At 39.6% G+C, this 24,935-nt stretch overlaps 1 protein-coding gene across 14 annotated transcripts in view; it reads right to left on the minus strand.

Annotated features, from left to right (window-relative positions):
- The window catches only part of DOCK10 (dedicator of cytokinesis 10), a 262,830-nt gene that overhangs the window by 7,848 nt on the left and 230,047 nt on the right, over positions 1 to 24,935 (minus strand). For 7 of the 14 annotated variants that reach the window (XM_032354984.1, XM_032354989.1, XM_032354988.1 and 4 more), the window contains exons 40-53: positions 24,135 to 24,259; positions 22,753 to 22,865; positions 21,032 to 21,169; positions 20,454 to 20,636; positions 19,814 to 19,924; positions 17,619 to 17,834; positions 16,122 to 16,179; positions 15,696 to 15,794; positions 12,775 to 12,881; positions 10,922 to 11,044; positions 10,672 to 10,785; positions 9,000 to 9,005; positions 3,011 to 3,157; positions 413 to 623 (exon numbers count right to left, since the gene is read on the minus strand). In XM_032354984.1, the coding sequence (XP_032210875.1) occupies positions 413 to 623; positions 3,011 to 3,157; positions 9,000 to 9,005; positions 10,672 to 10,785; positions 10,922 to 11,044; positions 12,775 to 12,881; positions 15,696 to 15,794; positions 16,122 to 16,179; positions 17,619 to 17,834; positions 19,814 to 19,924; positions 20,454 to 20,636; positions 21,032 to 21,169; positions 22,753 to 22,865; positions 24,135 to 24,259 (1,751 nt within the window). The remainder of the gene's footprint in view (positions 1 to 412; positions 624 to 3,010; positions 3,158 to 8,999; positions 9,006 to 10,671; positions 10,786 to 10,921; positions 11,045 to 12,774; positions 12,882 to 15,695; positions 15,795 to 16,121; positions 16,180 to 17,618; positions 17,835 to 19,813; positions 19,925 to 20,453; positions 20,637 to 21,031; positions 21,170 to 22,752; positions 22,866 to 24,134; positions 24,260 to 24,935) is intronic. The other 7 variants (XM_032354991.1, XM_032354985.1, XM_032354992.1 and 4 more) reach the window with 3 other exon arrangements.

Here is a 24,935-nt window from a genome sequence, read left to right on the forward strand (position 1 = left end):
ATAGGTAAGAGGATGACGGAGAGGAACCGGGGAGGTCATCCCTTGCCTTCAGTTTACAAATGAGAAGCCTGAATTCCAGAGTGGTTTGGAATTTGGTCCCAAGGCACACACTTCGGAGAGCTGCTAACCCTGTAATCCCCGGGGGCAGGCTCAGGGCGAGGGCAGGGGGAAGTTCCCAGTGCCTCTCCCAGGAGGCGCACACCATGACCTTGACGGCTGGAACGTCTCAAGGGAAGAGGTGCATTAAGTAGCTCTACTGAGAACTTCTCTCCTTGTCGTCTTTCCCAAGCAGGGGAAAGAGGTGCTTCCCAGCACACACGTCTCATTTAGCGCGTCCGGTCCTTGTCAGCAAGCCCAGAAGCACCCGAGAGCCACGCAGCCCCGAAGAGAGGCTCGGCTCGGCGGCACTTACTGGTGAGGACTGTGCGCCGCTTGCACTGCTCCTCCACGCCGCCGTGCTTCTTGCCTGACAGCGTGAACGGCGTCTCGAAGACGAAGCGGTTGATGTTGTGGTGCATCTCGAAGTCCGTCTTGCGGTCCTCTATTTCCTTTTCCTCAAAGAACGGCGTGACATAGGTCACCTGGATGTAGGCATATTTGGGGTCCAAATCCTTGGGGTTTACCTGGGTTAACACATTATGGCAAAAGAAGAGTGGTGAGCCCCAGGGGCTCCTGGAAGCCAGCAGGCTCTGCGTTCCCGCCGCAGGCCTCCCGAGGGAGGGGCCTGTCCCTGTCCCCACGGGGGAAAGATGGGCGATGGGATCGCTTCAGAGCTGGGCCAACTGAAGCGACAGGTAGGGGAACTGGCTGGACCGTGGTCCAGAGGCGGCAGAGGTGCGTTGGAGCCAGCCCTCCACGGAGCTGAGGTTCTTGGGCACCTAAGTACCTGCTTAGGGCATATAATTTAATCTTTGATCTTTCTCTTCTGTAATGAATACCCCTACCTTTGTCTAGAATATGAGCTTTGCTTTTTTTTTTTTTTTTTTAAGACTTTATTTATTTATTTTACAGAGATCACAAGTAGGCAGAGAAGCAGACAGAGAGAGAGGGGGAAGCAGGCTCCCCGCTGAGCAGGGAGCCCGATGCAGAGCTTGATCCCAGGACCCTGGGATCATGACCTGAGCCGAAGGCAGAAGCTTTAACCCTCTGAGCCACCCAGGTACCCCTAGAATATGAGATTCTTGAGAGTAGAACTGTATCTCTTGGTCCCGCCAGGATTCAACGACATACCTAGACTGGGGCCATGGGCTCTGGGATTGTAATGTGGAAGGGGGTTCTTCGTCTGTTTAGGGGATGAACTGATTCACCTATTTCATGAGTGCCAGTATTTTTATTTTCAGTTTCTCTATTTTTTTTTCTCTCCTATCTGCAATAAATCAACCTAGATAATGTATTTACTGACTCTGCTGCAGTGACTAGCCTTCTCAAACAACAAGGCAGGCAGGCTGGGGGTCCCAGGAACAGCCAGGGAATGGCTTTTGCTATTTTTCAAGGTTGGAAGAGATGAGTCTCATCCTCTTTCCTAATGATTTCTGGAAGAATTTTCCAACTTCCTCCAGCTTTCTCCATCTGTTGAACCGCTTGCTGCCTATCTGATTCCAGAGACTTGAGGAAGCTTGAGAACTTCTTTGTAATGCTCCTAAAAATTACACTGTAAAATGAGTATAATTGTAACCACTTTACAGATTCAAAAAAAAAAAAAGGAGATTCAGAGTGGCCACCTAGTTTCTCCAAGAGGGATCCCCGGCTGATAGGAGGTGTTCTGGTGGAATGAAGACTCCAGTGGTCTGACACCAAATTCGACATTTTTCTTGTCCCACTAGAAACTCTGTCTATGCCCCCTATTTCAGAGAGCCACCATGAGGGTAGTTCCAGTTCTGTCCACCTTCACGGCAAAGGGGATTGTACCCTTCCAGCTATAAGGGAGAGAATGATGAGCCCATTGTCACAACTTCAGTCTGGATCCAGTAGCCTCAGGCCCAGATCCCTCCAAATACCAGCTGTGTAAAAGAGGAGAGGCGCAAAAAGACCTTTTCCTTTGTGGCCTAGGAACAGCCTCTGCATTTGGGCACAAACCAGCTTTTCCGGCTCCCTCACTCTGCCACGCTCTTCTCTCCAACCTGTGATTCTGAGACCTGGCAGGCTCTAAACACACCCCCCGCTTTCATTCCTCCCTGGCATTGCCTGTGCTGGGCTTCTTAGAATGCCCTTTGCTTCCAGCAGACACCTTCTCACTCTGCAATTCCCAGAGCAAACATTCTTCCTCTGTGGAGCACTGCCCAGCCAAGAATGAGCTTTTAAGGGAGCCCTGAGCTTTCTCCATGTAACTTGGACCATGTCTCTTGTGGAACTTCACTGGCTCTATTTAATTAACTGTTCGCATATATTCTTTTCTTCTTAACCCTATATGAACTGTGAGCTCTGGAAGGAAGACACTCCATGTGTCCCAGCTTCTAGTTCTGGGCCTGGCATGTAGTAGGTGCTTGATAAAAGTTGGCTAAATGAATGAAAGCACACTAGAAGATTCAGTTTTGACTAAACTAATCAGAGTATGTAAGCCCTTGCTTCATGCAGCCATGAGGAAGTAAAATGAATGTTCTCAGGTTAATACAAGTCTGCCACTGTCACAGAGGACAGATTTCAAAATTGGTATGACTCCCAAAGACCTCCATGACTGAATACATACATTGTGCTGTTTCGTCCAACTCCACCATTGGGCCCAATCACTTTAACCCTTAGATTGCTGTTCAAATGCAAACAAATAACCTATGGCATAAGTACAGAAATGAGTAAATTGTTTCTATGATGACCTATAAGTTACTTGAATAACACTGACAAAAGAAAAAAGAAATCACCGATCAACCAGCCGATAAACAAATGAGGAAAACATCCAGAATAGTTGAGGTGGTTTACTTTGCACAGTCAGGCAGAAAATGAAAACTTTAACTACGACAGTTAGAAAAAATTAAGTCAACTCCTCACACTTGCGTGAATACGGGCTTTCCTTTACCTTATTGGAATCCTGGATTATCTTCACATTGTCTGCTCCGAATTTATCTGCGTAGAGCTTGAGCAGTCTTTGGGAAATCTCAGAGAGGCCTGTCAGCTTAGGCTCTTTATAAATGTACTCTTTACCTTCCTCCTCTTCAAAAAAGCCCTAAGGGAGAGACATAATGAACCACCAACTTTTTTAGGGAACTCAAATCGCAAATCACAAGCAAAACAAAAACTCTACTTAAACAATACACCCAGTCTTCCGTTGTCATCCAAGCCATTGATTAGCACCCTATAAAATTCACAATCAGAATATGTCAAGTAAAGAAAACAAAATATCATGTTAGAATCAGTCGTTAATGAAACACTGCTGAACAGGCTAAAGACCCTTGTGAGATAATCGTACACATGTACGATTTCTGTAGAAATCAGTGGTAGGGCGCCTGGGTGGCTCAGTGGGTTAAGCCTCTGCCTTCGGCTCAGGTCATGATCTCAGGGTCCTGGGATTGAGTCCCGCATCGGGCTCTCTGCTCAGCAGGGAGCCTGCTTCCTCTTCTCTCTCTCTGCCTGCCTCTCTGCCTACTTGTGATCTCTGTCAAATAAATAAATAAAATCTTAAAAAGAAAAAAAAAAAAAGAAATCAGTGGCAAACCCTGCTTGCATATATTTTGGGAGAAGAATGCCCTCTTGTGGCATACTGGGGTAGAACACAGAGTCTGAAGTAATTTTTGGCCTTTTTAAATAATGTCTTCTGCACGTCTTTGAAACTAGCATAGGAAACCCTGCATGTCATGGAACGGTATCTAAAGCTCTGCATTGATATGAGTCCCATGTCATGTTAGAAGCAAAGCCAACATACTTTGGATCGTTGTCATCATAGAAATGACATATGGTATGCTCCCAAGTACTATTTTTAAAAAATGACTGTAATAAGTTTTCAGAGGCCCGAAGCAATTTACGCAATTTCATCACTCAGTTGACTTTACTAATAGATCTTTTAGATTCTTGCAAAGCTAGAATTGGGATTCAAAATAGTAACCACGCTGTCATTTTTATGCCATAGGTGCAAGTAGGTTTTAGCCTCTACTAATTATAGTTGTCTGATTTGAAACTGTGGGAAGGTAGGATTTCATTATTTGAGGATCACTCATAACTCCTTCCTTTTGAATAGATACAGGTGCATCTTTCCTGTGGGACTCATGTGACCTCAGAAGACTAGGTAAAGTTGGGAGTTAAGAATCCCAGCGCATACGGTTTTCTCCTGACTGCAGAATTTACCTCATGGAAACGGCTTTCGAGGGCCAAGTGAAGATACTGCAGATCAGAAAAGTCTTAGCTGTGCTTTCTTTGTTTTTATCATTTTTGACTAAAAAAATATTCATTTTATGTAACAGCAAACATAGATAATCTTGTTGGCTCATGTGAGGTGATCTAAGAATAATGATCAAAATGCACATCTGTCCAGGTGTGACCACTGTGAGCTGTGTACTTTGTATCCTAAGTGGGCAGCAAGTGAAGACGAAAATCAAGGCACATTCACCAGCACAGGCTTTGTCAAGCATTTCCCAAAATCGATGTTGGGTTTTTTAAAGGCAGGGAAGGGTCTTTGTTCAACAGGGCACGTTCAGTGTTTAACACAGTGCTGGTCTTTAGGGAAAACTCACTCTACATTTGTCGAATGAATAAACAGGTGAATGAAATAATTCTCAGAGGGCATACATCTAAAAAAAAGGTATATTTGCACCAGGTATAGCTGGAAAAGATTCTATGGATTTTAATCAAGATGTTTTTATTGAACGATTTCTTTAAGACTGTTCATGACCAAAAACAGCTGAATATTCGAGTGTCCTGACCCCAAACTGCTTTAAGAAGTGACTTGGAGTGTCGTGAGCGTGAAAAGCACCTTGCGGTCTTTCCTCAAGACTTGGTAGGGGTAAGTGAGGTCTGGCTCAGTTCCCACATGACTTCCAGTCTGCCATGATTTCTCTGTTGCTGTCTTTGTGAAGATTTGTCTGACTCAAGGTCAGAAGTTAGTAGCTAAATTGACAGACTGACACATGAGAGAGATACGGCTTCTGAGGCCATCAACCAGCACCTCCACAGGGCAAGAGCCATAGAAACTGACAACTTCCTTTTCAGTAAGAAAAATGTCTCCAAGTTCCAGGAAAAGATTTTCTCACCACGGTGTGAAAACCAGCACAAAGGGACATTTCACTGCAATTTTTTTCCTCTAACAGATTTCTGAATCCAGGGTTAGCCAGAAAGGAAGGGTGGGAAGCAGGATTTTCTTGTCATTACTATGACCGCATGGCCTTGGTCATGAACTGTGACCTCCTTTCAACCCTGCTCCTTGATCTGGGGGATGGGAAATGGTACAGACTCAGAACTCTACTGGAAGGCCTCAAGAACAGTGCCTGGTACACAATAGGCCCTTGGTGTGTGTTGGCTGTTATGAGAAGGAGAGCGGTAACAAAGAACATTCTGGGTCACTAGAGCAATTTGAGCTCTGTCTAACGTTTGGGGAACACCGTTTCACTGTTTCAAGTGCTTAAAAATATATACCCTCAGCTTCTCTTGCACGAACTCTACAATTCTCCTCATTGTAAAAAGTCTACTGGTGTTGATTTCAATATTTTGGTAAGCGATTACTCAGAAAAAAATTGTGATTATTATGTATGTAGCCTGGAAATATTAACCTGTTGGGCCTGTCTTCCAAAATAAGGAGAAAGGAGCTGGAGTAGCAGAATTAAAAATTGAATCGGCTGTCTTCCTGGGATCGTGGAAGAGCTTTTGTAGCCGGATCAACAGCAGCTCTGAAAATATTTGGAATGTGCGCCTACTTTTCACCTAGGGAAACAATCAAAGCACAGCCCACTGAGCCACAGGACATTGTCTTAAGTTCCAATTTCAGCTCTGTCTATGAAATACATGATTTATAATGAGAGACCTAGATGATGAAAATCCATGGGCAGTTTCTGTTTTGTTTTAATCCCAAGGTTATGAGTAGACTGCATTTCAGAGCAATGGGAAATGTGCATTTCCCCTGCTAGTTTGATTTTCTAAATGTCACTGTACAATGTGATAAATGTTCTGATCAGTTATCGTTAGGAAATAGCACATATTCCAGTTAAACAAGGACTTTGAATCAGTAGAGTTAACATGCATACATTATGAAACTGGAAGGCAATAGATTATGATAAAAATGCACTTCAATAAACTGAAGACAACTAAAATAGACTCTTGGACTCCCTCTTAGATGTTTTTGCAGGTTTTCGCAGTGACCTTGAATCATCATTGGGATGTCAACTATAAGTGCCCCTGCCATTGTATTTAAGTAATTCAAAATTCACAAAGGAACGCATCTTAAAAGGAACCTTATGTCTAAATGTGGGTCAGAAAGTATTAAAAATAGGCTAAATACTATGAGAAGAGAAGCTCCAAGAAATGTTTTCATATAAATATAAGTCTTTCTTTCTATACATATTTTGTATACTTATTTTACGTATTAAAATGCACATTTTATATCAATGGTTTTCATATAGGTGGGGAGCCACAAGGATGTATCACAATCCAGAATGGAGAAGGGTTTTTGTTTTGTTTTTAAACTATACATGCACCTTCCCTCCTCCCCTTAATCTTTTCTATCAAGATTCTGAGATACATCTGCACCCATGTAGGCATAACTGAGAATCGGGGACTCTATATCCTTTGGTCAACAGAAGAAAATTTCTCACAGCCTTTGATTTATTCATTCTGGGAGCATCTGATGTTTTAAGTTATGCAGTGGGCATTCACTTGCTTCCTTACATGCTAAATATCAGAGTCTAAGTATTTCATTGATTACAGCTGATGTTTGATTACTACTGTTGTTTCATTACTCTGGAAAGGAATACTTTAGGGACACTTTCGAGGGTGCTGTATATGGGCTGCTCTGTGTAAAATTATTCCCATAGTCAATGATGCCAGGTGTTGCATTAGAAAATTCATGCTATGCAAGACTTGCAATCTAAGACTCCTGCCACGAAAGAACAGTTCCCAACTTGTCTTCTATTGTCTGGCTCATTGCAGACATAATATTAACTACTCTAGCCAATACCATGTAAAGAAAGCACAATCCACATGGGACACTAAAATACCCAAAGGCCTTGTGAAGGTGAAGAGCCTACTGCATATTATATTCCCATAATCTTTGCAACATGATTGTGAGACATGCCAATTTGGATATTAAAAATGAATTTTACAGAGACATAAAGTACCATGATGAAAAGAGATTATTTCTGACTATGGGGATTATGCTAATCAAGTAGTTAAGACTTTATCTTAGATCTTTGGAACCTTTATTCTGTACACGTTCAGGGAAATGTTCATATCTAGTTGGTATTTCTTTATCATCAAGTGTAAATTGATGTGCACCGTCTGCTTCTGCTGAATACCATAGTTCATATTCTCCATTTGGTATCCTGGGACAGGTATTTGAATTTCATTTGATGACTGAGGCTCTAAATGGCTGTGTATCAAGACGACTCGTTAGTTTTTGTTCAAAGGCAGCTGGAGTTTGAGCTTATAATGTACCATGCCTTGGCTTGCACTCAGGTCTGCAGATTTAACAAAACATTTTTAAGCTCAGGTTGGAATTTTTAATAAAAGACAATTGAGAATATTGGTGGCACATATTTAAAAAAAAAAAAGGCCAAATGTGCAATTAGCACTCGTTATTGAGAAATCTGCAAAAAGAACAAAGTTAGATCATTTGAAAGTAGCTCTTCCCAGTTCTTCCCCCAACCCCCCCTCAGTCTATTTAGTACAAGGGTTTTCAAGTATTCTTTTAGTAGGTGAGTTAAGGACCCATGACCCCCATTTTATAAATGAAGGTAGAAAATCTTGGTATGGACATGGGGAGGGCTTAAAGAATTACAAAAAAGTATGTTGTGGTCAGATGAGCAGAGCCAAATGTGGACAGGCAATGTGTGGATAATGAAAATAATTTGTTTTTCCAGCTTAATTAGCAATAATTATGCTGAATTATGGTGAATAATTTTTGTAGGTAAAAAAATGTATGACTATAGGGGCACCTGGGTGGCTCGGTGGGTTAAAGCCTCTGCCTTCAGCTCAAGTCATGTTCTCGGGGCCCTGGGATCGAACCCTGTATCAGGCTCCCTGCTCAGCAGGGAGTCTGTTTCCGCCTCTCTCTGCCTGCCTCTCTGCCTACTTGTGATCTCTGTCTGTCAAATAAATAAATAGAATCTTAAAAAAAATGTATGACTACAGGCACTTTTACATGGTTCAAAAATGGAAGAAGATTCTTTGGTGTCACAGAGCTTTAGGTGCTGGCGTGTTTCTGCCTCTGCTGGCTTTCCAGAATTTCTTACATCACTTCTCTCTGAATCTTTAGGAGACCTAATCTGCCCTACTGGCTTAAGGTTTAGTCCACTGGTCATCTTTTGCATTGGGCATTAAGACCATCACCGCTGAGAATTCTCAGAGCTCACCACTACAGAGAGCCCTGTTTTTCCACAATACTTATGTGGAAAGGAGCAAGGTTCTTTCAGGAGCCTGGGAAGGTGCCCGTCAATGGCAACAACTCCAACTTCTAAAACTGACCACCACGCCCGTCTTCATCAGTTGGAGTTCCCAGTGGTCTGAAATGAGCAGATCATCTCTAATACTAAGTCTGTCCTACATGTACTGCAAATATGTGGTGCTCATATTTATCTGGGTGTGCACACAAGGGCACGTGTGTTTACACAGGTTTTTAAACCACCTTTACCTTTGTGTAGAATGATAATATACGTGAAAAGTAAACGATACATTTTTGTAATTCAGATAACTGGAATAAACACAATTTAGTTCAAGAAATGCCAGATGACTCCAAAATGAAGGGAAGCAGGATAATCTCACCTTTTTACCAAACGTTGATTTGCACACAAAAAGTTAAGGTTCAGTATGACTATATGGAGGGAAGTGTGAGGATATTAGAGCATGCAAACAGAGAAGAGAACACTTACCACAGCCTGGAACCATCAAGACCAAAAGAAGGAAAGAGTAAATGTCTGCATTAAAATCTGGTAGGAAAAGAGCAGCATTTGTTTCTACCTGTTTAGTATCCCTATATTAGAGACCGACTGGAGAAACCATCAGGTGGGCAATTGGGCTTTCAAGACTGGACTATTCATGTCAACTTACTACTTTTTCTTTGGAAGGATTGTAGTTTTGAATCTTATTTGTCACTTCTTTGCCGCTCAGTTAGCCTGTGACCATTCCCTGAATACCCTGTCTTTCCATCTACCATCCCTCAACACACACATTTCCTTTCCAATGGGGTGTTCTGCCACTTTTCTTGTCAATGTTTCACCAAGGTCAAATATTGCTTCTTTCCTTCATGATGTTCAAGATATCATTCCCTTACCTTCTTCATCCTCCCCTGAAGCTTCCCCCATTTTCTCCTTGCAAGGTACACCATCACTTCAAGGTACACTACACATGTAGACATGTGTAGACCCCACACATATCTACATTTAGTCTGTATCTGTGGACTGTCTCCACTAGTTTTGGCTATCTCTGCAATTCTGGTGCTGCTATGTGAGGAGGAAAATCTGAGTTGGATGAACTCGTTTATGGTAAGTGGGTAATGGGTAACACTTCTCTTTCCAGGTAGAGAACAGCTAAATCTTTATTAATTCAGAAGTTAGTTTTTAAGCTGCCTTTGGCAATTAGGGGAAAAAGATGTTTTTTCAAAAGACTTTAATGGCAAGCAATATGGAATGACCATGCTGGATTTGACTTCTTCAGCTACTGCCTTTGAACATTCTGAGGAGAAAAAGAAGCTATCGGCAACACTGTCTTATGTGAGGGAAAGGTAGGAAAGGAAACAAGGCAGAGTCATATGAAAATAAAAGGATGGAACGTTCATGCACCCAGGTCAGAGTCCGAGGTATGCCTGCTGCACTGTCATCATGTTATAAGCCTTCTTGAAAAGAAGCAGAATGGTGCCTGGGTTTGCTCCACTTAAAGCACTGCTCAGAGACATTCATAATTAATAGAGAATATGTTACTTAATTTTCTGGCTAATGCTTTGGTTCACTAATATTATTATTCTGGTTCACTGCAAAGGTGGGAAGCTGGGCAAGATAATGCAACGGTTATACTGACCTACAATATAGAAAAAAAAAAACATACAGTGTTCTGCCTGGAATCAGTGGTAGTTTAGAAGGAGGAGAAAAGAAAATGCATGACTGTAAGGTGAAAGGACTTTGACATGGTGGAGGCCCTAGGAATTCTTTATTTCCCAGAATGTTATGAATTTCATTCCTCAAAACATGTTCAATTTAATTCCACTTTAACATAGGATGTGAAACTCTAATGAGATATTTGGGGTTAACTGGGAAGAAGATGATGCTGAAAAATAAATGCTCTCTTTCTCCACGAAGTTAGAAATCATGGTTTAACTAGATTTGTATTAAGACCCCTGGATTTCTCTGCCCATTTGTTCCCCAGTTCACTGCATTCCCATGGAAAAACATATGACCCTCACATCCAGACAACCCCTCAGACATACCCAGATACACCCACATTCTCTCAATCCATTGGCATGTGGAGTTTGATGTCTCATAGAGAATCAAAGATAAAGTTTCATTGTTTAACAGAATGTAGAGGCCACGTAGCTTCTGTTGAACGTACCTGCCCATAAAATGCCACACGATAGTAGCGACCAAACAGCCGTTTCTCCGAGTTGACCACCTCTGCAACTTTCAGGTATGACCGATGAATGTCGTAGTAGAGATCTGATAATTTCTGAAACCATAAATCAAAGGGTTTCATGAAGGTGATGCTGACACAAAAAACAGAGTTTCCCTTTTTTGAACATTGTAAGTAAGTCACCAACTTAAAGCAGGATGTTTTGACCAAGGTCTGGCTTCAGAAAACGTACTTTGAAATCTCTCTGCTTTTCAAAGACAGCGATGATGGGTTTGTTGACGTCAGCAATGAGTTCATATCGCTCAGACTTCCAAAGAAACTCCACACACATGTAGAGCTGTTCCACCAGGATATTCTGTAATTCCCCAAACCAAAATGAGATTTTACATGGTTGTGTAAACACAGTGTACACATTGTGGTTCACCCCTGAAACTTGTTTTCAAAACCGTTAAACTGTCAGTTTTCTTTATAGCAGGGCTGCTGTGTTCCCTTTGTTACTGGCATTTACACCATCTTGGAAGGGATGGTGGTATCTTCTTGGATTCTTCTTTTTCCGTCACTGAATTCATCCTTCAAATCTGCTAATTTGAATCTACAAAATACCTTCAGCTCTGTCTAGTCCTTTCCCTTTCCATGGTCCCTGCCTTAGATCAAACCCCTCTTCCTTTACTTCCAGACCCCATAGTGGTCTTCTAGTAATCTGTTTTCCACTCTGGTCCATCCTATGTGTTGTTCTCCAGGAATCTTTCTTTCTAAAACGTAAATCTAATCTCAAGCTCTCCACCGCCCTAGACCTTTGTAGGAACTCCAGTGTCTCTGGATGGCCATCCAAACTCTCTGGCATGGCACTGAAGGAGCTCCACAGTCAGTCCAACCCCCCACTTGCCACCGACTTTGCACTTTGGTTATACCATGCCGTACCACTCCACTCTCAGAATACTTTTGCACCTCCACACATTTACCTATGTTGTGGCTGCAGCTACAAGAACCTTATTTTCTCATTTGGCACCTTCAAGTCCCATCAATGCCAAGATCCCGTGTAACAGTCTGGAGGGCTTTTTCATGTATGTCCCATCCATCTGCATCCCAGTCACTGTCACTTAAAAAGTTTCCCTTTAATTGCCTAGATTTATAGTTGTTGGGTCTTGGGCTGGCTAGTCCCCACCCTGAAAAAATTTGTCCTTCTCAAGATTCTAAGCTCTTTGAAAGTCAGCGTTATGTCTTATTTATCTTTGTCCTCCACCCTGAACTCATGCCTCACCTCTTTAAACCACTATACTAGTGGTTTAAAGAATATTCAGCTGAATCAAAATATATACTCACTAAAGCAAGTGGATAATATTGTAGGAATCTTTTCAACAATGTCTTTGAAGAAAAGATTCTTAGATGTTATTTGAAATAGTTAACAAATATGTTGTTGCATTTACTGTTTGTTTGCAAGGTATACTAAATCAACATTAACTATATGAATTTTAAGTAAAAATCCACCCCAAAACTTGCTTTCTGTACCTTTTTTTTCCAATCTATGTAACATTAAAATTTAAGCAATTAGTTGGTGAAATATTTTATTTACTTGATGAGGGAGCTCTGTTTTCTTTATCAGAATTGTTGCTATGTAGATTAACACTAGAAAGCTTATTTTGATTTAATAAATAATAACCATGGTTTGCAAATCAAAAGGTTTTTTGCAGAAACCAGTTAGCCTTTCTGTTCAAGTGTATTTACAAACAAACTTTCTAATGCACTAAAAAGCTGTGGCCAGCTCACAAAATTTTCATCATCCCTTATGACGTTTACCAAAGGACCAATGATTTCATATCTTATAGAAGGGGTGACATTATATATTTGGGTCCATCTTAGAGAAATAAAGTTTAGTTTAAATATTCATTGAAAATTATGCTTTATCAATGGAATTTGAGGTCTATTAATCTCAGCTTAATTTTAGCCCGCCTTTCACTTAACCTAAGTCCTATTCTTCAGTAATCTGATTTCTGAATAACATTTTCTCCTCCATATTTAGCTTAATGTAACAGTTCAATGCATCTTTTTACTCAGTTACTGTACACTAGATTATATTGATCAAACCTCATTGTACGGTGTGTCTTGCATTCCCGAATCTTCTTTCATTGCTCCTTCTTCTTTAATATTTGGTGTAATGCTCAGAAAAGCTGGCCAGCCCATAGAGAACATGCCTTGAGTGGACCAACAAAATGTGACATTATTATTTTGATTCAAATCTTGTTTGGAAAAGATAGTGCCTTTCTTCATGACGTTACAAGTGGTAGTACAATAAAACTCATACAGTCAGTGAGATGGGTAGATAATTCTGTTGATAAATATTCTTTTCCAAGGCAACCAATCATCCTGTTTTATAAAATTGTATAATTTTTCAGATGACATTTTCTTTTAGAAGCTGGCATGGAATCATGGACAGAATATAGAATTTGAAGATAGATATGGTTCTAATGTTCTAATTTAGCCAGACTTTGAGCCTGCTTCTCTCCATTTGCTAGGCTGAAGATGTTAATATCTAACTCAAAGGATGGTTGAAGCGATTCAAAACATTAATATTTGAGAAAACACCTGGAATGATCAGTGCATTATGGAAATAACGCTCATTCCTTGCAAATTTTCACTCTTATGCATTATCTAGAAACCTTCTTAAAATTTCCTAGCACTGTGACTACAAGATAAGAAGGAAAAAATATGGCTCTACAGATAATATATAAAGATAGTTGTTCATGGGCCATGTCCCCGGAGGAAGGACTGGAACTGAACAGTGGGACATTTGAGTAGTCAGGAGCACAGCTTGGAGTGACAGACCAGCCCTTGAACTTTGGTCCCATCACAAGCTAACCATGCACCCTGGGTCGGATTGTATCACTTCTCTTGGTTTTCTCACTTGAAAACAGGAGGCCCTAATAGCACCTAACTCAAAGACACATAAGAGGCAACTAATGGAGATATTGCCAGTATAAAGCCCAGTGTGGTCCCTTACATGGAACACGTGCTTTTAAAATTATAGCTAATACTTCTGTGAGGTTTCCATTTTTAATTATCAGCTCATGAGCTATGTAACAAAATGATCACTCCCCAAATGTGCTTGAAATTATAATTAGAATAGTTTTTGCAATTTAATCCTTGCATTAAAAATTCTACTTCCCGGGGCGTCTGGGTGGCTCAGTGGGTTAAGCCTCTGCCTTCGGCTCAGGTCATGATCCCAGGGTCCTGGGATCGAGCCCCGCATCGGGCTCTTTGCTCAGCAGGGAGCCTGCTTCCTCCTCTCTCTCTGCCTGCCTCTCTGCCTACTTGTGATTTCTGTCTGTCAAATAAATAAATAAAATCTTTAGGAAAAAAAAAATTCTACTTCCCTACTTTTTAACATAACAATATTCCTTCTGTAATTAAACATATATTAAAATATATGACAACCCACTAGTAGGGATATATAGCAGAGAAAGTCATGATATATTTTTTGCAGGATGATGATTATTACAGTTGTACTTTCTGGAGTTGTTTATCTTTGCCTGTATTCTTATTATGTGTACATTGTATTGAAGGGGATACTTTATTCCTCTGATTAAGAAACATCATAATATAAAAGTATATTGAGGACTTCAGATATATACCAGTGGATATGAATATATGTTAATGCATCATAAAAATCATCTTTCTTAGAGCTTACGAAACAAATACGTTCTTTTCTCAATGGATATTGAGATGGACTCAATGGAGTCCAATGTTACCTTAGGTCTGGAAATGGGTATTTAACATTTTTTGAATATTAAAGATTCACACAATATTTTGGGATGTAAGTTTCCACAATTTCTCAAACTGACCCCTAGTTTTATCAGATTTTTTCAATTTTGTTTTTTGTTAGAATTTAAAATCATCTTTATGGAGCTGTACGGTGTCTGATTATGATGCAAAATAGATGGGGAAGAAGGTACATTAGACAAAACAGTGATGAGTTTGATGACGTGCAGATAAAAAGGAAGCTAAATCATAAGTGTGAAACTAAGCAGGAAGATCCCTGCATTTTAGTATGGACAGGAGCCATGATGCCAGGTCTGGTCTCCTCCTCAAGTAAGTGACCTCACACTGTCACCTTTCATTTTAGTCATTTGGTTCAAATGCCTTATTTGGAAAAGCCACTGAGATTCTTTAGAAAATATATGCATATTTAAAAGAACAGGCGATTAATTATGCTTTCAAAATATTGTAACTGAAGTCTATTTACCTTTTGCTCAATTATTTTGATTTTAGTATCTAAAGATTTGTTTCTGTTTTTCTTACACTGAGCTTTCCACTACATTTTGAAAGTTAAGAGAGCACTAGGAAATAGATCGCAGGCCATAACCTTTGGGTTTGAACAAACTTTTGTAAGAGAAAACAAGTTAAATGGATTAGCTATATTGCTAAATGTTTTACAAAAAGTAATTCTTCAGTTATTGTTACAAAACCTTTCATCAAACTTTAAAGATGACATATTCTTCATTAAAGGGAATCAATACTATAAATTATTATGTGTTGCAAGTTTTTTGAATTGGTTTAGGCTTTTAAAAAAGAAAATGGAATACGATGAATACAGAGTCCTGCATCTACATTTTTGGCATTCCTTGTTTTGAATGAGTTTTCTTATTACATTTCAAAGTTAAAATAGATTTCTCTTGCAATTTTAAACAATTTTAGAATAAAATCCCAAGGGCAAACTAGTATGCAGATTGGTAGCAAATATGGCTATGACTCGTAATCCTAAATATTGGATAAGATGCAGTTCTCTATGCTGAGAAGTTTTCATTTCTAAACTTCATACATTTGGGTAGATTTCGGAATGGTAGGAGCTTCGAGCTTTTATGAGTGGTAGTTATGAAGGTCTGAGATAGTTTTTCTTTCAAGAATACATTTCACAGTTCTATCAAAGTAGACTTTAAGCAGCAATGGGATTTCTTTTGCACTGTTCCATGGGGGTAAAGGAGTTTATGTGGGAGAGTTAGGACACTCACTTCCTCCACCAGGAGCTGTTAGTAATGGGTAGCTATCACAGGGGTGGATATCCTCCGGGAGCAGGGGTGGTGTGCAAATCTTTTCCACTTTCCAGTAACCTATGGTAGTGCGAGATGAGGTTAAGACATTGTTACATGTTAGTGTTAATACAAGCTTATGAGACTATTAATCATTAACCAATGAAACATTCTCATTTTGAACTAAGAGGCTGACGAGTTAGCCTTTTTGTACATAAAATAAACATGATAATGGCCCGAGAGAGCTAAAGTTCATAAGTACTGTATAATTAGAAATGTCTGTGAAAATTAACGTTACTTAATAAAACACAATTGAGATTAATACAACGTAAAATTAATAAGTTAATTGTAACTTAGGTTTCAACATGTCAACTTCTAGACTTTTATCCCTGCGCACGGTCGCCTTACCCTTTCTTTTCAGGTATTCTGCAATGAGGGCAGCTATATGGATGTAGCACATCGCAGCCTGTAATAAAAAAAGAAAACCGTTTCAGAGGATAACACAGTGTGGATTTCACTATTCGTCTAATCAGGATGAATCTTCCGGGGTGAGTCAATATTCCATGTGAGAATATGTGGAGGAATCCTTTTAGTTAAAAGAATCAAAAACAGGAATCAATTTGATTTCTAAAAAGTTCACCATTGAGAATAAAATGGGTATTTGGGAAATTTTGTTTGTGTTCATCTGGGTATAGTCTTCAAGTGGGTGAATGAACTGACCTGAAGAATTTTTCAACAGAAATATCTTCCTTCCTGAATATCTAAGTCTAATGTATATATTTTAAAATCCACAGTTCTATTTCCTTATTAAAACTATAAGCTATAGCATTGGGCTCTAAACTGGGGGGAAAATTAAGCTACCTTCTTACTGTTCCTACTACCAGTAATGGCCCCTTTGGACTATCTACTGCCTCTAAGATGGTCAACACACAAAGTGGTACTTGATTAAATAGTACGGCCTAATGAGCCATGTATGCTCCCGCCAACCACATTATATGGCAATTTTTTTAAAAAGGATTTTATTTATTTAAAGCCTGACCTGTTGAGGGCTCCAAATGACTTCAGCTTTTCCCTTTAAAGGTTGTGGAGTTATTTCTCCATTTTCTGGGCCGTCCAAGGGAACTAGAGTTTCTCATTCTTGTCCCACCAAATTGCCTCCAACCGGGGTTTCTGATTGGCTCTATCTCTATCCCAGGATCCCTCATATGTGTTTAGAAAAACTTCAGGTGTTAGGATCATCCAAGATAAATTAATCTCTTCCCCAAAGGGGCATATTTCTGAGAATAAGGCAGAAGTTTCCCACTTGGTGTCCGGAAACCACTTGGGGGCTGTGAATTGCTGCATAAAATTCCGCCCAGTGTTTGAATGGACATAAAAAAGTTAGGTATTGACTTATAACCTTCACACAGTGCACTCTCCTCACATGGCTCATGGGAGCATTAATTTTTCCAACACCAGTTCAGACTAGCTGCAAATGAGGACAGATTACCCCAGCCTGAGATTACTCACCACAGTGGCAAACTTCCCCATCCGAGTCCAATTACAGGGAAGGTGTTTTAAAACACAGAACATTAACTTACATAACTCAGTTTCCAGACATCCTTACAACCATCCTCCTTAGTCTTAGGCTTTCATCCTTCGTTTCTGCATTGCGTATCCTACAATTACAGCTGATACTAACAACTCTGGCCTTGACTTGGTATCCTTTACATGGAGTTGGGCATTCTTGAATCCTACTTGTCAATGTAATGCACATCATATATCATTGGGTCATATCTAGATACATGGAAAAATATGGTAGCCTACTGTAAATGAAAATTCAGTTGTCCTGATTAAATGTCCTGATGATTAAATGTCCTGATAAAGAGGACAATACCAGTGGAGGACCGAGCCTTGGCTAATTACCTCAGATAAGTCTCCATTTCTCGCGTGAATCTTGGCCATGCTTTCAAGCCATGTCCTCCGCAGCTCGGGGGTGCTTGCATAGGAGTTTGCCAGACTGTACTGGAGATCCACCAGCATCTCAGGGTCCTTCTCATGCTCCTTCATCTGAGCTGTCGCCATCAAAACAGTCCTTATACGTTTCGTCAGATCTTTCACCTCTGCTGGGAAGTTGCTGTTCTTTGGAAAACAGAGCACCTGGGTCGTTATCTGTTCTTAATCCCTAAGATAGGTTACTTGAAGCTATGCTATTAATCATGGCTTGGCTTCATAGTTTGGTGCACTGTCTATGTTGTTCATAAATATGTACTTTCTTTAGATATGATTCTACATATTGATTGTGGTTGTACACATTTGAACATAAGAACTGCAGTAGACTCCATCTTCTCTGCTCACCTAGCTTCTTCTAGTAAGAGCATCCTGATTGCTCTTTGAAGCTCTCACCTCTCTGGCTCTGGTTCATGTGATTTGAAAGGGTCTACTTCATTTGGGGGCACGGATGTGTAGTCCACCAAACTGGCCTGGCCAATCACCTTCTTTGATCCCTCAAGCCAGTGATTGGTTTAGGAATGATACAAAGTTTAAACAAAGAGATTCAAGTCTGGGACGTTGATTGGCACTACAGAACGAAGTGTTTTTTCTTTTCTTTTCTTTTCTTTCTTTCTTTCTTTTTAAACAATTTTATTTATTTGAGACAAAGAGAGAGAGTGTGAGCTGGGGGAGGGGGGAGGGGCAGAAGGAGAGGGAGAAGCAGATTCCCTCTGGAGCAGGCAGTCCCACACAGGGCTCAATCCCAGGACACCAGGATCATGACCTGAGCTGAAGACAGACACTTAGTCAACTGTGCCACCCTGTGATCTGAGGCACTTTTTCCACTTATGGAATATTCCAATGTCCTCAGGATTTCTGAAAGAGTAAGCTCGTGGGGAGAGCATTTACATTCACTTGTAAATGAAGTAAGCAAAGAGAGGCAAACATCCAGGCAATATGGAAAGGGGACCTGAAAACATGATCATTTTTTTAAACATAATGATTTTTTAATTAAAAAAACCTTTTTTATTACATTTTTTCTCAGAAGTATCTGACATACATCACTGGGTGAGTTTAAGGCATACAGCGTGGTGATCTGATATCTATCTATCTCGGGAAATGAGTACCACAATAAGTTCAGCTCACAACCATCTTCTCATGTAGATGAAATACAGAGAAGAAGGAAAAAAAGGAAAAAGGAGAAGAAAATCCTCTTATGATGACAACTCAGGATTTTCTCTCCTAAGCTAACTTTTCTGTATAGCGTAGGCCAGTGTTAGCTACGGTCATCATGTTGTACCTGACATCCTTAGTTCTTATCTCTCCTACAATGAGCAGTTTGTATCGGTTGACCACCCTCCCCCAATTTCCCCACTCCCCACCACCTGCCTCTAATAACCACAGGTCTGATTTCTTTTTCCATGATTTTCAGGTTTGTTGTTGTTGTTGTTGTTGTTGTTAAGATTACACATAAGTGTTAAGATACACATAAGTGAGATCATACAGTATTTGTCTTTTTTGTCTGACTTATTTCACTTAACATAATGTCTATCCATGTTGTCATAAATGGTAAGATTTCTTCAGTTTTTATGGCTGAATGCTATTCCATTGAATATATACACCATGACTGCATTATCCATTCATTCACTGATGGATCCTTAGCTTGTTTCCATGCCTGGGCTAGTGTAAATAATGCTGCTATGAACATGGGGGCACAGCTATCCATTCAAATTAATGTTGAAACATTGTTTTAATCCCTGGGCTCTATCCCTGGACTTTTTAGTACTATGACTAAAGAAATCTTCCAAAATTTCTAAAAGAACAATTCAATAAATTTGGCCAAGAGTAAGATTATAAGAAAATGACTGTATTTCTGAATGTTTGTGGTTAATTTTTTTGCTATATCCCGTTCAATCACACATCTTGCAAATTCCACTTAACAGATGACAGACTGACAGTGTTAGAACTGATTATTAATTCAAACAAGCAAACTCAACATTAGCACTCAGCTCAAGTCTCAATAAACAAAATACAGAACTTATATTTTTAAATGATTTTGATATTTCACAAAAGAATTCGGTTTAATTTTATTCCTAAGTCTTTGAAAATGACCACAAAGCATTTCTTACTTTCATCTGCTTGTCTCCATTGGCAAAATTATTGGTAATTGCAAGGGAATGTTGAAACCGAGAGCCTCCAATCCCAGCATCAGCTATTAACTGGCTTACGGCCTTGATGAGCTAGAAGAGAAAAGAACAATGGAACTTCAAAAGTGGTAACTGAGAAATAGCAATTTTAAAGAAATCCATTGGACTGGATGAATACATCTTTGATTTCTCCCTGTGGGTCCCAAGAATAGCATCTTCATGCATTAAATTTTTAGAAAGTCATGTCATCTAGGGCGTTTCCTATAATTTTAAATATTTATATAAGAAGGTTGCAGGAATCTTGGGATGCCTTAAAGAAAGACATTTCTGTGAGGAGAATCTGGTGGAGTTTGGTATTCTAGAGATAGCCTTGGTCTTCCGAGTTGTGTATTTTATTTGATTCTGTTCCCTGGCAGAAGAAAGGAAAAGTCCAAGTGGAGTTACGGACTTTGTTGATTTCTGCCCTCTTCTTCTGAGTGAGAGCTGACTATGCCAAGTGTCTTCAAGGTGGGGTCTGGTAGAGGAGTTGGTAGCTTTTGCCTTGCAGCCAGGAGGCTTTTATCAGTGCTGGAACAGATGAGTGGTTTTCACAACAGCATTAATGAAACTTGACAGCACTTACTTGTAAGTGAGACCGGACAATTGACTTCTGCTTGTTAAATTCAAAATTCTTCCTCATGAAAAAGTACAGAAGTGCTGATGCTTCAGTCTGCGTTGACCGTGACCTGTGGTTACAGCATTTCAGAACTTCATAGCAGAATGATCCACACAGGTCAGCTGGCCCCTGAAAGAATGCTGAAGGAAACTATGGAAATAGAAGGACTGGTTAAGGGTGGACCATGCTTTCATGTCGCTCTGTTTATGCTCAATTTTAGAATTCCTTAGAACAAAATCCACCTTTTTTTTTTTAAACCTTGTCTTTTTCTTCCATCTGCAAGTGGAAGGGATAGAATTGTATTTATTTAAGTCTATATTAATATTTTTTCCCTAGAAATAATCATTCTCTACATTGTAAGTCTCCCATGCATCAATAACCAGTGACAACCCAGAACTAGAGATTAAGAGCTTTGAAATGCTTTCTATTCACCCAACATTGTTGAAACACAGGGATCCTTTCCTCCATACTGAGAGATGTCAGGATTAATATGCATTTATCATCATCCTTCCCTGAGCTTTCACTGGAACCAGGAGAACGCTTACCTTGCATACAAACAATCTCAAGGAGGCAAACACATGCTTCAGTGCTGTGGCTGACTGGTTGACTTGGAAAAAGAGCATGTAGGTGTCAAAGACCCTCTTCATCATTGAATTTTGACATTCAGATTGTTGGAGCTGCCTCTGGAAATATAACAAAGAAGTTATTTAGGATGAGTGAAAGGACAACTGTTTTCTTTTGAAAGATATTTCTTGTGAACCTACTATGTGGTGGGCACAATTCTAAGTGCTGGAAATTGTAGTGAATAAGGTGATAAGACCTATGTTCCCACTGAAACTTATACAGCAGTGATTGAAAAAATTATGAAATAAGAAAATAGAGCAGAATGATAAAATATAATAAAAAGTAATTTGGGGATAGGGCTACTCTAGACAGGATCCTTTTCAAGACCTCTTTAATGAATGAACTGATATGTGAACTAAAGGAATTGGTTATGGGCAGATCTGAAGGGACTGTTTAGGGAGAGAGAAACAGATAGTACCAGGGACATGAGTTGGGAAGAAGCTTCTGAGTTCAAGGTTGAAAAGAAAAAAAAAGAGCCGAGCAGCCTGAGCGTGGGGCATGGGGTGAGATGAGGAGAAGTGTAGAAGATGAGGTCACAGATGAGGTCTCAGAGAGGCTGGTCCTCGTCGGTTTTGATAGGGCCTTTGTGATGTCTGAGATTTGATTGACATTGTCACTGAGTAATAAATAATTAAAATATGGTTTTTGCTTTTCCTATTACCCATGATGTTTCACCTGAAAGCAGAGCTTTCTTGGCATAATCATTCTGTTTGGTGCAGACTTTATTCAGTGGATCCAGCTCTTCCGAGTTCAACCCTGAACATCTATAAGCTCATTAGATTGAGCTAATAGTTTAAATATCTTTATTGAGGTATAGCTGACATGTAACTTCTATAGTTCACATTTCTAAAATTTTATGTAAATGGAGACATACAATACTAACTTTTTGTTTGGCTTCTTTCGCTGAACATGAGTGAGCAGTATTCTAGTATATGGATATACGACCATTAGTAAAATCCATTCACCTGTTGATGTATATTTGGGTTGTTTTCAGAATTTATTAAAAATAAGGCTTCTATGAATATTTGTGTACACAGTTTTGTGTGACCAAATGCTTTTATTTCTCCTGGATAAATTCTCAGAGTTGGAATGGCTGATCACACGACAGACACAGTTTTAACGTTTTCGACTGCTATACTGTTTTCTAGAGTGTCTGCATTCCCATCATCAGTGGAAGAGAGTTCCAGTTTTTCTATACCCTTTCCAAAAATTGGTATGGCCAGTCTTTTTAACTCTGGTGATTCTAATAGTATGTGGTGGTATTATTTCACCCAAGCTACATAAATGACAAATAAGCACACGGAAAGATGTTGGGTCTAGCTGTCATTTGTCTCTCCCCTCAAGACTGAAAAAGTAGAATTACACTTCCCTTAGCTGGGCTTGCCTGAGAGTGAAGCAGGAGGAACAAGGAAAAATGTTTATTATTTGACAATAGTGACGTATATACGTACGTATATCATTTGAACAGTAGTCAACTTCTGTTAAATTCTGAGTCTCATCTTTCAAATTTTTTTACACTCACGCTTATGTTGATTTATGTAAGGTTAGTTGATTTCATAAAATACTTTAAAAATAGGTTCTTGACTTCCTACGACTTTTCTACCTCCCATTTTATGTTGTGAAGATGTTAGAATCAACTTACCTGGTGAATCTGGGTGAAGAGGGATAGCAGGTCCAGAATAGTTAGGCAAACCTCTGTAGCTATATTGGCCTCTGTGTCCACATGGTGCACAATGTCTATTTCATTGGAGTTGCCTACAAAATATAAGGTAGAACATGCATAAATGTCTAAGAAAATTCTTTGTATCCCATAAAGGACTTTTTTCTATTATAACATATTCAATGTTTACTGGTATTTTGTTAAGTAATTTATTAAATCAAAGTGTTTTTGTTTGTTCAATTACCTTATTGGCTGAATCAAAAACTCTAGACAGAATCTTTAGTGGATGCTATAGACTGGTGGTGTCACCCCCGCTGATTCATATGTTGAAGCCCCAAACCAAATATGATGGTATTTGGAAGGGGATCTTTGGAGGTAATTAGCTCTTGAGGGTAGAACCCTCCTGAATGGGTTAGTGTCCTTATAAAAAGGGACACAAGAAAGACCACCTATCTCTCTGTCATGTGAGGACCCAACAAGAAGGTAGCTGTCTGAAAACCAGGAAGAAGGCCCCCACCAGACATCAAATCTGTTGGCACCTTGACCTTGGGCCTCCCACCTTTCCAGAACTATGGGAAATAAATTTTTGTTGTTTAAGCCACGCAGACTATTAACATGTAACAACTCAAACTGACTAAAACAGTGTGTTTTGCCCTTTTCATATGTCAGCTGTAGACGAGAGTGATCCATTTACCATTTGTTCTTAATTCTTTTCCATTGACACAGGCACTGACAGAGTCACATTTCTCTCATTCTCAGTCTGGGTCAAGTTTTATGCTCCCAGGCTAATAAACTAAACATACAGTCTCTGTGGACAGTGTGCATTAATGGCCATTAAAGGCACTAAAGGTATTTATAGGTGAAGGCACATGTCTTCAAACAGGTAACTCTGGTCATATGCCCAGAATCACTAATATGTACACGGTACAAAAAACACTGGGTCCATTTTTCCTCATTCACAAGCTGGAGTGTGTGCATTATTGTGTTCAAGATGTCACACATGTTGTTTCTAGAACATGGGCAACTTTCTGCTCTTCTTGAAGAGCAGACAATAATCTGGTTGAGAGAGGCCCCATAAGCCTGACAATAGCAAAGTCACTTGATACCAGAAGAGCTACACCCAGCAGATTATACCTAGTGATTCGCCTTTTTCCTTTCACAAGATTTTTTAAATCCCCTTCTCTGGTGATTTTTTTTTTCTCTAAAAAAAATTCTCTGGGCTACAGCAAGCCTGAAAAGCAGTAATCTTGGTGGCACACCAAACATTTCCTAATTTCTGAAACATTATAATGCATTTCATGTTTTCCACACATCTATAGAAACACTGATCACCATCATGTTCCTATTATTTCTTGTTTACTTACTGGATATGGTGTTGTCTAACATCTGTAAGAGTTTGGGGTTTGAAAGTGCATTTTTGCCTCGAATTATAGGTAAGGTTTGTGATCTGTGCTGCTTATGCCCTTCATGAGTGGACGTGGTATGCATCCTGAAAATTAATAGGAAAAAATGGTTAATGTACGAGAGATATGTCATATAGGTGTTCAATCAAGTATTCTAGATTGAGTAAAACATAAACAATTTTTAAATAGAGATGTTGCATAAAAATATTGATTATAGATAACATGATAAAAAGGGGTTTTAAGAATACTTTAGGAGAAGTTTTTTTTAAATGAAAAAAAGGTTCAGAAGGATAATTAATACCAAAGTATGATAGAAGAATAATAGATACTGAATTTAATCTGAACAAGCATATTCATTACTGTTTAATGAAATCATGGGATTCCATGGGAAGTTCATGGGATTCTGTCCTGGTAAGGGAGAGAACTAAGGGGTCCCTGAGTGCAGGTACTTTCCAGGCTGAAGACAATGGCTGGCAGTGGCTCTCATTTGATGTCTCCTTGGCACTTCCATCTGGGGAATGAGCCAGTGTTACGTGGAAGTAGGAACACTTCCCATTCTCAACTTTCATTTAAGCTATCTTTTGGCCAAGATAATAGAACATTTTTTTGAGGAAAGCTGGCAATAGGAAAAACCCTGAAGAGTCAAGGCTATAGATATGGCAATGGTTTTCTCTTGGTGACACTTTTCAAGGCTCATTTGGTTCTGACCAAATCAAACGCTCCAGATGGACTGAGGCCCAGAAGATCTAACTTTGGTTTTCA

This window comes from Mustela erminea, chromosome 8 (genome assembly GCF_009829155.1).
Source record: "Mustela erminea isolate mMusErm1 chromosome 8, mMusErm1.Pri, whole genome shotgun sequence".
In the NCBI taxonomy this organism is placed as follows: domain Eukaryota; kingdom Metazoa; phylum Chordata; class Mammalia; order Carnivora; family Mustelidae; genus Mustela; species Mustela erminea.